The following is a 14,464-nucleotide window of genomic DNA, read 5'->3' as shown; positions in this document are numbered from 1 at the left end:
CAGGCAGTTATATACATGTTAAACATGTTAAAGTATATGTTAAATACAATATATATATATATATATATTTATACAGTTGTTACACAAGAAAAATCAAATTTAGAAAGAAGGCAAAAATAATCTGAGTAGGAAAACAAAAATGCAAGTAAAGAACAATAGAAAGAGTGCAAATGCTATGTTGTGATCCACACTCATTTCCCAGTGTTCTTTTGCTGGTGTAGCTGGTTCTATTCATCACTGATCAATTTGAACTGATTTGGATCTTCTCATTGCTGAAGATAGCCGGTTCTATCAGAATTGATCCTCATATGGTATTGTTGTTGAAGTATATAATGATCTCTCGGTTCTACTCATTTCATTTAGCATCAGTTCATGTAAGTCTCTCCAAACACTCTGTATTCATCCTGCTGGTCATTTCTTACAGAACAGTAATATTCCATAACATTATACCATAATTTATTCAGCCATTCTCCAATTGATGGGCATCCATTCAATTTCCATTTTCTAGCCACTTCGAAAAGGGCTGCCACAAACATTTTTGCACATATAGGCAGTAGAATATTTTATGGTTTTTTTGTGTGCAGAATACTGCACACACAGAATACTATTGTATGGGGGGATGCTAAAGAATGTAGATGGGTGCATCCCAACATTGCATGAGAGATCAGCCTCAGATCTCATAGTCACAGTGTAGTTAGGTGGAAAATACAAGAGCTTTCTGATTAAAGTCAAGAAGAAAATTAAGCATTTTGAACTTTATTCAGGGAATGGGAGAGCCTGTGAAACAGAAGAATGACATAAGTTAGAATAGTACCTTTAAAAAATTAATCCAGCAGGATTTATGAAGGATTGATTGGAGTAGGAAAAAGAGTAGTTCAAACAGTCTAGGCAAGTTTGGAAAGTTTGGATAGTATTGTAAGGAATATGAGAAGGAGACTACGTAATGTTCTTCTCTAAAATACAATGTTCTCTGGGAGCAGGTTTCTCGGGGGACTTCTGGAGGCAGACTTAGTTTCAGTTCAGTGTAATCTCCCCAAATTCAGCCAGGAGTTTCAGTCCAAATCCTTTATTGTTTCCTTTTAAGTTTTGTCTCTTTCCTTGGACCAATTAGCTTTCTTAGAGGCCTATCTCTCTCCTTGATTCCAAGAGCTCTTTTCGCTAGTCCTTTGCCTCTGCCAGCTTCAGCCTCCAGCCAGCACAAAGGTGGAAGATGGAATAAATCTGTCTCCATCTCCAAAAGTGGGCTTGTACTTTAGTGGGCTCCTTCTTATATATGTTCTCTTAAAGGTGTGAATCTTGTGGAATTGTAGTAAGTACTAAATACATCTAAAGAACTGTTAAGCACCCTGCTAAACCACCATTGTCTCTATCAATTCCACTGACTTAGCACCTTGTAAGAATTCTAACAGGACTATGGGCCAGGATAGAAATAAACATTACACAATTTGACAGCTAATCAGTGTAAGGGTTGAGAAAAGTTTTAGCATGATTTAAAAAAAAAAAAGTTTCAATGTTTTGCCTTATGCCAGATTTGGTGCTTTTTACTTTTAAATGCATAAAATGGCCTGTCTTTTGAGTCATGACATAGACTATAGGGTCATAGATTTAGAGTTGAAAGACCTTAGTGGTCATCTAGTTGAAGCTTCTTATTTTAACAATTGAAGAAACTGATACCCAGAACGAGCAAGTGACTTGCCTAAGATTTTATAGATAATAAGTAACAAAACTAGATTCAAAAAGATTTTGTGACATTAAGTTTAGCTCTTTTTTCTCCATTCCACAAATAAAAGTAGAGCTAACTAATGAAATTGATATAATATGGAAATGTACCATACATAATTGTAATTATAATAACTAATATTTATATAGAGCTGACATCTGTCAGATACTATGCTAAGCATTTTACAATTTTTATTTCATTTAATCCTCACAACAAACTTGAAAGATAGGTGCATTATAATCCTCATTTTGCAATTGAGGGCGAATGAGTAAAGGCAAACAGAGCAAATGAGTAAAGTAGCTTGGCCAGGGTCACATAGTAAATATCTAAGGCCAGATTTGAACTCAGGTCTTCCTGACTCCAAACCAGACACTAGGTTCACTCTGCCACCTGCTTCATACTCTATCTAGATGACTAAATTTAATATTTTTTTAATTTGTATATTAGTTACCTAAGATTAGTTTGAATTTGATTTTTATTTCCAAAGGAGAAATCTTTGGAAATTAAAATCAAACCAAAATTGATTTCATGTCTAAATATATATTTTGTACATATGTGTGTATTTATGTGTGTGTGTATTTACAAGTCCAATATATAGAGGGAATTGTTATTAATAAAATGTGCCTATAATTTTAAATCCATAAAATTATGACTTCTAAGTTAAGTGTAGCTAATAACTTTTAGTAATGCTCTAGCATAGCATGGTGTTGATCTTAGATTCCAAAAGGCCATGCCAGTAGACATGATCTTTAAAGCATGTCTCCCCAAAATGAAAAGTTTTGAAAGACTGGCCTATGACTTAATTTTGGGATTGTCCTCTGAGGTCTAGCATATCACCAGAAGGTTGCTTCTGATGGACAATACTTTTAAACCACAGAAATTCACAAATACCACTAACAAAGAATCATGGTGTCATGGATTTGAGCTGAAATGAACCTCAGAAACTATCAAGTCCAATACTTACATTTTACATTTGAAAAAACAGGCCTGGAAAGATAAGTGACTTGCTCAAGTTCACATATTCAGTGAAAGAGCTAGGACTTAATCCTCAGTGAACTCCTTTAAGGAATTGGCAGTTAATCAGTGGAAGAGTACACATGCTGATGAAGTCATCAATCTTTTGAAATATTCAACTATTGAAATATTTGAAATATTGAAGAATTTATGAATATTAAATATTACTTTTTACCTTTAAAAAAGGTACTTCATAGTTTAAAATAATTGAGTTTGCCAAGGATTGTAAAATGGCAACAATCTAATGAAATTTTAGTAGATAGAATCTTGAAAAAATCAATATATGCATTTTTTTTAGGTGATTTAATAAGATGTCAAATGTTGCCAGTTTGGGATCAATTTAGAGTACTAAGCAAAAGTTCCATGGAAATTTAAAATGTTATATTGAGCAATATGTCTTTTTTCAATAGCCAACTAAACTGGGTTATTAGGGTGTTCTATTGGCAACAAAAGACCAACTACTATGAAGTAAAAAATAAAGATTAGACAATATCCTTATAGAATTTCAAACTGGAGAAAATTAATGTATCTTTATAGGTAGGGAGAAGAGAGAGAAAAGGAAATTTGAGGTTTTAAAGTAAGCATCATAGACAGCACAAATCTTTTTTATACATCTATGTGATATTATATGTTTTCTGTCTACCTTCCCTTTACTCTAAGGTGTCAAAAAGACAATTATAGTCAAGATTAAGTTCCACATTTCTGCCTGAATTATTTACTTTCTACCAACTATTAATGCCATTTTCTGAGGGGAAAAAAAAAGATTGTTTGGAATTTTTATTTGCTATGGTTCTAAAAAATGAACTATTAAACATCAACTTTTATCCAAAAACCTCTGAAAAAAAAATTTTGGTATCCCAAAATAAAGCAGTTTACATTGTTGGGAATAGAAAATATAGTCATCATCATCATTAACATATATAAAACATTTGAGTTTTCAGAATAAATTAAAGATAATTTTTTATCTATTTTATTATTTCTCTTAACTCCGAGTCATCACAAGAAAATGTCCATTTTTGATATTTCATTATGAGCATCATATTTGAAGAATTAAAGGATCATCGAAGGTGTAACTAGAGGGGAACTTAGAGAAAATATTTGAAGTTGCTTATTTTTAGAGGTAAAGAAACTGAAGCCTAGAGAGCTTAAATGATTTGCACAATGTCTCGCATATAGCAAGTAATTTATGGAGCCGGTGTTTAAACTCAGATCCTCTCCAAATCCAGTGTTTGTCCAACTAAAATAGATGTCAATTTCTAGTCTATTGTGATAAAAGAGGCAAAAAAAAGGGGGGGGGGGTCACATTTTGAAAACCACTTAGACACCTTCTCCATCATTTAGTCTATTCAGATATACTCAACTAATGAAATCTAAAGACAGATAGTTTCCATTAGGATTACTTTTAAAGATGATTCAAAATGTTCACATGAATAAGTTCTCAGACATTGTTATAAAGGTCGATGGTACTTATTATCAGCAGTTAATTAGTAATATGTTGTTCCATTATTTTAGTTTGTGTCTAGCTCTTCATGACCCCATTTAGAGTTTTCTTGGCAGAGACACTATTTCCATTTCCTTCACTACCTCATTTTACAGGCTGGGAAACTGAGTTAAGTTAAATTAAACTTGCCCAAAGTCACACAGTTAGTATGTATCTGAGGCTTGATTTGAACTCATATTTCCCTGAGTCCAAGTTGACTCTATCCACTGCACCAGATAGCTGCCGTAATTAGTAATAAGGAAATAACTCTAATTTTAAAAATCTATTTTCATCCATAAAATGTATGTATTTTATAAACCAGTGTTTAAAGTTCTCTCTCGTGTAATAAAATTTTAAAATTATAATTCATAATTTAGTTAACAGTGATGTTCCATTTTAATTGAAAGGGAATAATTTTACCTGAAAAAAAAAAAATCTTGTAAGGCTTGTTTTGGTTTGGTTTTAATAAATATTCCTGACTTATTCTCAGTTTTGTCAGTCCCCTCTCATAGTTGAGTGCTGTTTTCTTTCCATATTAATTTTTTATAAAATCTAATAGCAAGAAACAAGAAAAACACAAATAAAAAGTAGTTAGTTTCATGTTTTTATTTTACAGATCTGAAAAGAATTGAAAAGAAATCCTTTTCAAATCGCATTTAAAACAGTACTCACAAAGACCAATTCAGGAAGAATTAGAAATAATAGAAAGCAAATATTTTTGTGTTATTTTATTACAAATCTGAAAATGTTTATTTTTAAGGAAGACAATATAAAAAACTTATTATATAAGCATGGTGAATGAAACATGAAACAAAATGAAACAAATTTTTCTTTTTTAATACAAATCAAATTTCATAGTATCCCAACAGGAATCACCATTTTAGCTTCTGCTAAACCTCCAATATTTAAGTCATATTGACCTTATTATAGCAAAGAATGATCTTATTTTGCCAAGTGAGGGAAGGCACAGTGTGTAGAATAATTGGTCTGGAGTTAGGAAGACTTAGCCTTAGATATTTAACTAGTTCTATGATCTGAAGCAAGTAAATCACTTATTCTCTGCTTCGGTTTCTCCAATTATAAAATAGGGATAATAACAATATCTGCTTCACAGAGGTGCTGTGAGTATCCAATGAAGTAACATTTATAAAGTCTTTGTACAATGTCTATCATATAGTAGGTATTTAATGAATATTTGTTTCCATTACCACTTTAGTTTAGGCTATCGTTACCTTTTATTTAAACTAATTAATATAAGAGCTTTTTACATTCTCTCAACTTCCAGTCACTCCATATAACCTTAATGATAATCTTTCCAAGATATAGGTTTGACCATATTGACCCCCTCCTTCCATTATAAACTATCAGTGATTCCCATTCCCTCTAAGACAAAATATGAACTCTTTAGATTGATATTTAAGACCCTCCACAATCTGACTCAGTTTACCTTTCCAGGTTTGTTTCACTTCACTAGATCTCATACACTTTACCTTCCAACTAAACTTAACTGTTCCACAACTTCATAAGCCAACTCCTTCCATAATGCATCCACTTCATCTGTCTCTGCATTCTTATCTTCCTTCAAGAGTTGGCAACATGCTGCTACCTTTTCTATTTTGCCTTCCCTAATGTCACTCTCCTTTCCCAAAGTCATTAATATCCTCTCTTCAAAAAGTGTTTTGCTTATTTATGCATTGTTACACATTTTGTCCACTTAGAAAGTGAGCTCCTTAAGGACAAGAATTATTTCATTTTGGTTTTTTGTCCTTATATCATTTGGATCTAGCAAAGTCCCTTGTACATAGAAGGGGGTTAATATTTCTTATATCAAAGTGAGAGCAGCAAGATCACACAATGGGTAAAGTGCCAGATGTGGAATCAGAAAGACTGATCTTTCAGAATTCAAATCTGGCCTTAGGCACTAGCTCTGTGACCCAGGACAAGTCAAGTTACTTCACTCTGTATGTCAGCTTCCTCTTCTGAGCAGGAAAAAAAATGGCAAATCACTCCGGTATTTGTGAAGAAAATCTCAAAGGAAGTCATAACTAAAAACAACTCAATTACAAAATGAATGTGAATCCAACTAATATTTGTTTAAAGTCTACCATGTATGAGGAACTCCATGAAGTATAAAGTTTCAGAAACAATCCTGTCTCCTTTAAGAAGCTTTTGATATGGGAAATTATACATAAACTGGTTGTCTTTTAAAACACAAAAACAAGGTGATAGTATAGTAGAACCAGTACTAAGTCAAAGGATGTGGGTACCATTCTGTGTGACTTTGTGGTAATCACCTAATATCTCTAAATTTCCATTTCTTTGTCTGTAACTTAGAGTTTGAATAGATCCATTCTAGTTCTAACATTCTGTGTTCCCATGAGATATATTTTCTACTGATATCAGAAGTCCTTGCATATTGAAATCAACAGGATAAACAATAAATACTATATTTATTTTTAGTTTTAAGGGCCTCTGTACCATAAAGAGATATTTTTGGTGTTTCCTATAATAAAGCTGTATAGAGATCTATTAGAGGGCCTAAAGTTTTGCCCTATAGCAGAGCATATTCTACAAAGTGCCATAGTATTTATAGTAGCTTCTCAAAATACTGAAATGGGAGGAAAGGTGATGGTCCTTGAGAGTTCAGAAGAGAGACAATTGTGTATATGCGTGTGTGTATTATTGCAAACATAATGAGTATAACAACCTCAATAATTTAACTTAAACTAGTATAAAACAAGTTTAGTCTTCTGTAACCAGAGAATTATATCACATGTGAAATAGTTTATTGAAACTTATAACTGATAAAAGCAGGCTGAAAAATATAGGGTATGTTCTAACTCTTCATTTTAATAGTGTCTGACATTACAATGAAAGTTATCAAGAATTCAGACAAATTCCATAATATTCCATAACATCATGTTATGTAAACCACTCGAGGATTTCATATCTTCTTTCAGTAAGGTGATAATACACCACAATAAGTCAAATAAGTTTTCAGTGTTGTATTCTTTAATAAATGTAAGCTCATCTTAAATTCAAACTTAACATTAGTTGTGGTTGAAAGTAAGTAATATAAGTCTTAGAAGTATCTATCTCTTCCCTCCTTCAAAATATTTTTTTAATCAGTTGCTTTTTTTAAGGCTCCATTTTTACTTCCCCCATAAAAAGTACTTTTTAAACTGCTACATTTTCTCTGAAAATATTTGCATTATCTAAAAATGGTATTTCTTATGAATAGAAGAATTTCACATGTTTAACATATATTGGATTACTTGCTATCTGGTGAGGGTGGGGGGGAAGACGACTTGGAACACAAGAGTTTGCAAGGATCAATGTTGAAAAATTATCCATGCATATATTTTGAAAATAAGAAGCTTAATAAAAATTTAAAAAGTGATTTTTGCATAAAACAGCGATCCAACTGAAGAATTAAAAGTATTTATAACCCAGAATACAAAAGAGGGTCACATGGTTGGTATGAGCAGGCTATATAATATAATTATCCCTTCCTCATTAAGGGAGCTAAGGGTGTGGCCCCTCACAATCTTGAAAACTCACAAAATATTTTGTCCCTTTTGTACTAGAGAAGTCTGAATTTTTGTGGTATTTAAAGAAATGTTGATATTATACAATATACTGCTGTTATTCAAAGATGTTGATATTATACAGTACTATTCATATATTTTATGCATTTCTCAGTTTCTAAACTTTTCCTGTGTCATCTGCCCTCCATGCATTTGTGGCTTCCGCAAAACTCCCCCCAAATTCCCATTTAATTTCTTATGCCAATCCACAATATATTGAAACCACAACGGAGAAAGTTGCAAAGTGAAAGGGATAAATGTATTATTGATGAGAAGCTTCACACTAAAACAGTTATAAAAGATGTAATCAGTCACAGAAATGTATAGTAGGCTGTGTTGTGAGGGCAACAGTTGAAATGTGGACAACCCAAGTATTCATGGTAAAATCAGTAGAGTGGGAGAAATTGAGCAGTTTCTGGCTTGTTGGGTGGGCCACTTGTGGCAGAACATGGAAAAATAATTTTTCCTGATAGATAAGTATGTCATGCATTGTTAGAAGGGATATCCAGATTTATGAGAAACATGAATCCATTGGGGGATTTGAAATGTTGACTTAACTCTTTTTAAAGCATAAAAGTGACTAAAGTTACTAATGACTTAAGTCTTAAAGTACCCCTGTTCTTTCCTAGGGCAGCCAAGTAGCTCAGTAGGTAAGAGTGTTAGCTCTAGAGTCAGGAAGACTCATCTTCCTGAGTTGCAACCTAGTCTCAGATACTTACTACTTGTGTGACCCTAGGGAAGTCAAGTCACACAATCCAGTTTGCCTCAGCTTCTTCATCTGTAAAACAAGCTGGAGAAGGAAATGGCAAAGCACTACAGTATTTTTGTCAAATAAAACCCACGAAAAGTCAGATACAACTGAAACAATACTTTTTTCCTGAAGAAATATAAAAGCATATTTCAACGTCTATCTTGGTTTTCTTTGGTCAAAGAGAGCACCAGTAATTTGGAAAGTTAGAACCTTATCTGACTTTTTTTTAACAGATTGATGTATGTCCTTGAATTTCCCATCACCAACAGTTTTTTGCTTCAGACATTCATTCAGTCTAAAGCAATAACTTTAATGTTCTATTCTTTAAAAAAAAAAAAAAAAAAAAAAAAAACCTTTCTTGTACAACTGAATTTTTTTAAAATGTCATTGCAAAACAAAAATAGAAAAGAGTGAATTGTGGGTTTGCCTAGTTCTGAGGATTGGCAAGACAGGTAGGACAATCTTAGTGGATAAACAAGCATTTTAAATTACCTACTCTTGCTATGTATAAGACATTTGCTGAGTCTTGTACTAAACACTAGAGATACAAAGGGAAAAATCAAACAATCCCTGGCCCCATGGAACTTAACATTGTTCTAGTGAAAAAAAGCATTGCTGAGATGGCTGGATACGAAGAGAGGTAAGGATACAATGGGGATGTGGGATGAGAGACAAAGGAAAAACTGAGGGACTAAAGATTGAGATGATAACAAAAAGTAGATGGCTGCATAAATATAAAAAGCAAGACTAATAGAAAGCTAATAATAATAGCATGTTGAAAGGAGTTATATGTGTTAGCTACTTGCTAAAGTCCTTTACAAACATTTCATTTGATCCTCAACACAATCTGGGCCATCTTTTACAGAAAATTGAGGCAGATATAGGTTAAATGACTTAATTGTCCAGGATATTACACAGCTGATAATTATGTAAGACTGAATTTGAACTCAAATTTTCTTGACTCTACACCCAGCTGTCTATCCAGTGTACCACTAAAGCCCCAAGAGAAGAAAACAGCATGACAAAGGGGAAAGACAGACATAGGATTTGGTCCCCCAACTCCATTTCTTGCATGAGTTCCAGCCCAGATTCCCCTCCTTACTGCTATATATACTTGAGCAAGTAATTTTACCCCTTGAGGGGGACCATCTGTAAAATAAGGGAGTTAAAGAGACGGCCTCTCTTTTAGAGAGTTTCAACTCTGAAATTAGCTGAGAGGTTAGCCAGCAAGAAGCTTTTTAGAGTCTACAGTTTTGTGGTTTGATGGGGCTTTTGTATATACCTAAAGTGTAATCATTTGAAAGTGAAGGAGGTTAAGGTGTATTGGTAGGTGTTCATAATAGATTTTGTCGTTTAGAACATGCAGCAGTCTTAACTTTTCTCATACTTTGTGTATATGATGGAATACTATTGTACTGTAAGAAATGACAGGATGTTCTCCAAAAAACCTGCATAGACTTTTATGAGCTAGTTCAAAGTGAACCAGCTTTCAGCAAAGTAATAGCAACATTGTAAAATGATCAGCTGCAAATAATATGACTATTTTTAGCAATACAATGATCCAAGACAAATCTGATGGAAAAAACACTTCACACCTAGAAAAAGAACTGATGGTGTCAGAATACTAATTGAAGCTTTTTTTTTTTTTTTTTTTTTTTTTTTACTTTATTTTTCTTGAGGGTTGGGTTTTTTTTTAATCTATTTTCTTTCATAAAATGACTATTTTGGAAATGTTTTGCATGGTTGCTTATGTATAACCTGTATGCAATTACTGCATTCTCAATGCAGAGGGGTAGGTGTGGGGAGAAAAGGGAATAGAATCTGGAATTCAAGAGTTTTAAAATATTTTTCTAAAGTCTTTTCATACCCATGGAGTTTTAATACTTAAAAAATGTGAGAAAATTCTTTTGACTTTTTTTCTGTTATTGTTTTTAAACTGCTTTTGTATTTAACTGAGCCACAATTTGTATTCACAAATAGTGAAATACATGAAACTCAGACTTCCCGTTGTCCAAATGCATTTACTGGTATTATTCAGGGTCATAATGCAGGTTTGATAATCCCTTAAAGTTGGAAATATTGTATTCTAGTGGTGAAATTATCTATAATAGGTTGATGTTTGAGATTAGAGTAATGGTGTTGGCCAGATTCCGTTTTATGTTCATATCACATTGGAAAGAAACATAATTGATAAGTGAGAGTTTTGAGAAGCTCTAAATAAATTCCTTAGGTTGTTATTTTGTGTGTTTATATCTAGCACACATACAAAAAAAAAAAAAAGATTGAAAAGAAGAATGTTGATAGTATTATCCCCCAAAGGACATTTTGTATAAAAGTTTTTACCTAATATTCTTGAAAAGTTAATTTTTCATGACATTTGAATGATTTCTGATAAAATGTAATAGAAAGCACTGTCAGACATTTTAAACCTTGACATTTTTCCTTGCTTGAGCTTTAAATAAAAATTGAAGAGTTGGAGATGCATCAAATTCTAACTCTTGCATTATGTAAACAAAATTGATGCTCCTACCCCACCCTATACTTTACTCCCTTATTTTACTTCTGTTGAACTTCCTGAAATAAAAGTAATAGAGAGGATTAAGAGTTTGAAAGTACAAATGGTATTCAGAATTTAGCCTCTCTATTGTCAAAAAGACAAGTGGGAAGAAAGGTGTTTTGGCAGTGTAGAAATTTAGACCTAATTACTATTTTTCTCCTTTTCTTTACTTTAAAAAAAAAAAAAAAAAGAATATCTGTCTCTATTGACTTTTTTTGTTGAACTGTTTTTGAATTTAGCAGATTTATATGGCAAGTTGATTTTCCTGCATAATGAAATAACTGAAACTCACACTTTTCCTATTGTCCATTTTGGAGGGGCATTCAAAGGCATACTACTAAATCAATAATTCGTTAAATTGAAATTATGGATTCATTATAGTAATGAAATTATCTATAATGGACTGGTGTTTGATATTTGAGTAATCTGGTCCTTCAAAACTGAATATTCTTTTTTTTTCTATCCATGCACATTTATATATTTTTAATAATAGCTTTTCATTTTCAAAATACATGCAAAGATACTTTTCAGCATTCACCCTTATAAAATTTTGTGTTCCAAATTTTTCTCCCCCACCTTCCCCTCAACCTCTTCCCCTCAACTTCTTCCCCTAGACAGCAAGTGATTCAAGATGGATTAAATATGTGCAGTTCTTCTAAAAAACATTTCCACACTTATCATGCTGTACAAGAAAAATCCTATCAAAAAGGAAAAAAAATAGGGGGGAAAAAAAGCAAGCAACAACAGAAAAGGTGGAAATATGTTGTGTTCCATAGTTAGTCCCCAAGTCCTCTCCCTGTATACAGATGGCTCTCTTCAACATAGACCATTGGAATTGATCTGAATCACCTCATTGTTGAAAAGAGACACATCTATCAGAATTGATTATCATATAATCTTGTTGTTGCCATGCATATGTATCCATGTATAATGTTCTCTTGATTCTACTTACTTTCTTAGCATCAATTCATATAAGTCACTCCAGCCCTCTCTAAAATCATCCTGCTAATCATTTCTTATAGAACAATTATATCCATTACATTCATATACCATAACTTATACAGCCCCAACTGATGGGCATCCACTCAGTTTCCAGTTTTTTGCCACTATAAAAAGGTCTGCCACAAACATTTTTGCCCATTTGGGTCCTTTTCTCTTTTTTTATGATCTCTTTGGGATATAAGTTCAGTAGAGACACTGCTATATCAAAGGACATAGTTCCAAATTGCTCTCTAGATCAGTTCACAACTCCTCCAACAATTAGTGTCCCAGTTTTCCCACATCCCCTTCAACAGTTACCGTTATCTTTTCAACGATGTAAATTCAAATAATGCAACTGCCTAATAGGACCATTTATTTGAATTAATTAAGACTTAATTATATTTTCACTTAAATATTTGTATGGGAAGGCCAAAACAAGAGCCTTACGCTATAATTTTTCTGAATCTGGATGCTGCTACTGATAGTTCTTGGATCTATTATGAAAGTAGAAGAGGTTGATTTAATCTTCAAAGCTTTCTTGGGAGAAGAAGATCATGGAGGGCAGGGATGAGAAAACAATTGGAAATGAAAGTATAGAATAGTTTTACTTGGCTGGAATGTATAATATATAAAGAAGTAACAATCAAACTGAACAAGTTTGATCTGAGCTTGAAAAAGTAGATTGTAATTTAGTTGTGGGGAACATTGAATAACATTCAGGAGTTTTAAATAAAGGACTAATAATGATTGTAGTAGTCCATTAAAAAGATGACTGAGACAACGGTGTGAAAGATGGGTTGGAGAAAACAAAAAAGGTTAGGTCAGAAATCAATTAGGGGAATATTTAGGAATCTAAGTAGAATAAAATGAAAGTCTTGAGTTATGTTGTTTATAGTGGGATCCGGTGATGGTGGGGAGAGGAAAAAGGGAATAGATGTTATAGAAATAAAAATAATAAAACTTGGCAACTGATTATATTCTTAGGGGGAGAACAAGGGAACAGTCAAAGATAATAATAATGTTAGGAGACTTAAGATATGATGGTATCATGAACTAAAATTAAGAAGATAGGGAGAGGGGCAAGTTTAAGATTTTAAGGAAAGATGATGAGTTTCAGGTGCTAATGCAACACTGAGGTGGAAATATAAGCTGTTTTAACTAGTAATATGAAGTATAAGCTCTTTGGAGAATACCCATATTCAGGAATCAAAGGGAGGAAGAAGGAGATAGAGTGGTCAGAGAAATTTGACAAGATCCACACAGACTAAAAGGGTCAAAAAGGATGAAGTCAGGAAACAAACAATTTATATGGTGACAAGGAGCTTATTATTATCTTGGAGAGTTTCAGTGGAGCAGTAAATTTGGAGATCAGATTACAAGATATTGAGGCTGAATTGGGTGATAAGAAAGTGGAGACCGTGAATTTGGAATATTTTTCAGTGGAGGGGAGAAATGAAATGGGATGTTGGCTTGAAATTGTGAAATAGAGACTGGAGACACCCAAGCATATTTTGAGGTTTACAGAAGAGATTGAAAGATTTCATATGTGTGGGAAAGAGGAAGAAAAGATAATATGATTAGCAGACCTGGTTACAGAAGAGAATGGTAGAGAGTAACTTTGGGAAAGAAGTCAACTTTTCCTCCAAGACTGCAGGGGAGAATGGATGAGGATAGTGAAAAGATCAGAGAATTTAAACAAAACAAATTTTTAAAAAGGATATAGGTTTTATTCGTGGTGCTAAAATTCTTTCAGTGAATCTAAAAATACTTCATTATGTATTTGAGCAGTGAATTTTTACTTATTTACTTCCTTTCTGATATATAATAAATGGCAAAATTGCATTTATATATAAAACTATTAAATATGAATTATAACCCTGTTTTCATTTCTCTTCTCCCTCAGATGATGAAACATGCTTGGGATAATTATAAACTTTATGCCTGGGGATTAAATGAACTGAAACCTATATCAAAAAAAGGACATTCAAGTAGTTTATTTGGTGAGTAACATACTTCGGTACTTAGTGATGGTAAATCTTCCCCAACTGAATATGATTTGTAATTTTGTATGCTTATAAGGATTACTTATAGAAAATATAGAAAATTGAATTAGTAAAGGTTATTTGTAGTGATATAAGTAGCTGCTGGTAGCTCTATCTAGTTTGATCATAAAAGATGGCTTTCCTTTACATGAAGCAGTCAATCTAAAAAAGAAAAGAAAAGAAATAGTCTATCTAGCCAATAAAATGTGTTTGTTAAGTCTCATATGTTTCTACCTATTATTAGTTTCTAATATTCCAAGGATTGCAAGGGAAGGTATATCTCAGTTACTTATTTTACTCATCTTACCTTTGTGTAGCACCTTTACATTTTC

General features: G+C 32.8%; 1 protein-coding gene across 3 annotated transcripts in view; it reads left to right on the top strand.

The window, feature by feature from the left end:
* The window catches only part of MAN1A1 (mannosidase alpha class 1A member 1), a 176,559-nt gene that overhangs the window by 34,426 nt on the left and 127,669 nt on the right, over nucleotides 1–14,464 (top strand). For all 3 annotated transcript variants that reach the window (XM_051997641.1, XM_051997639.1, XM_051997640.1), the window contains one exon: nucleotides 13,994–14,090. In XM_051997641.1, the coding sequence (XP_051853601.1) occupies nucleotides 13,994–14,090 (97 nt within the window). The remainder of the gene's footprint in view (nucleotides 1–13,993; nucleotides 14,091–14,464) is intronic.

Source organism: Antechinus flavipes, chromosome 4, assembly GCF_016432865.1.
Source record: "Antechinus flavipes isolate AdamAnt ecotype Samford, QLD, Australia chromosome 4, AdamAnt_v2, whole genome shotgun sequence".
Lineage (NCBI taxonomy): Eukaryota > Metazoa > Chordata > Mammalia > Dasyuromorphia > Dasyuridae > Antechinus > Antechinus flavipes.
Note: the sequence above shows the minus strand (reverse complement) of the source record. Positions and strands in the feature narration are given on the sequence as shown.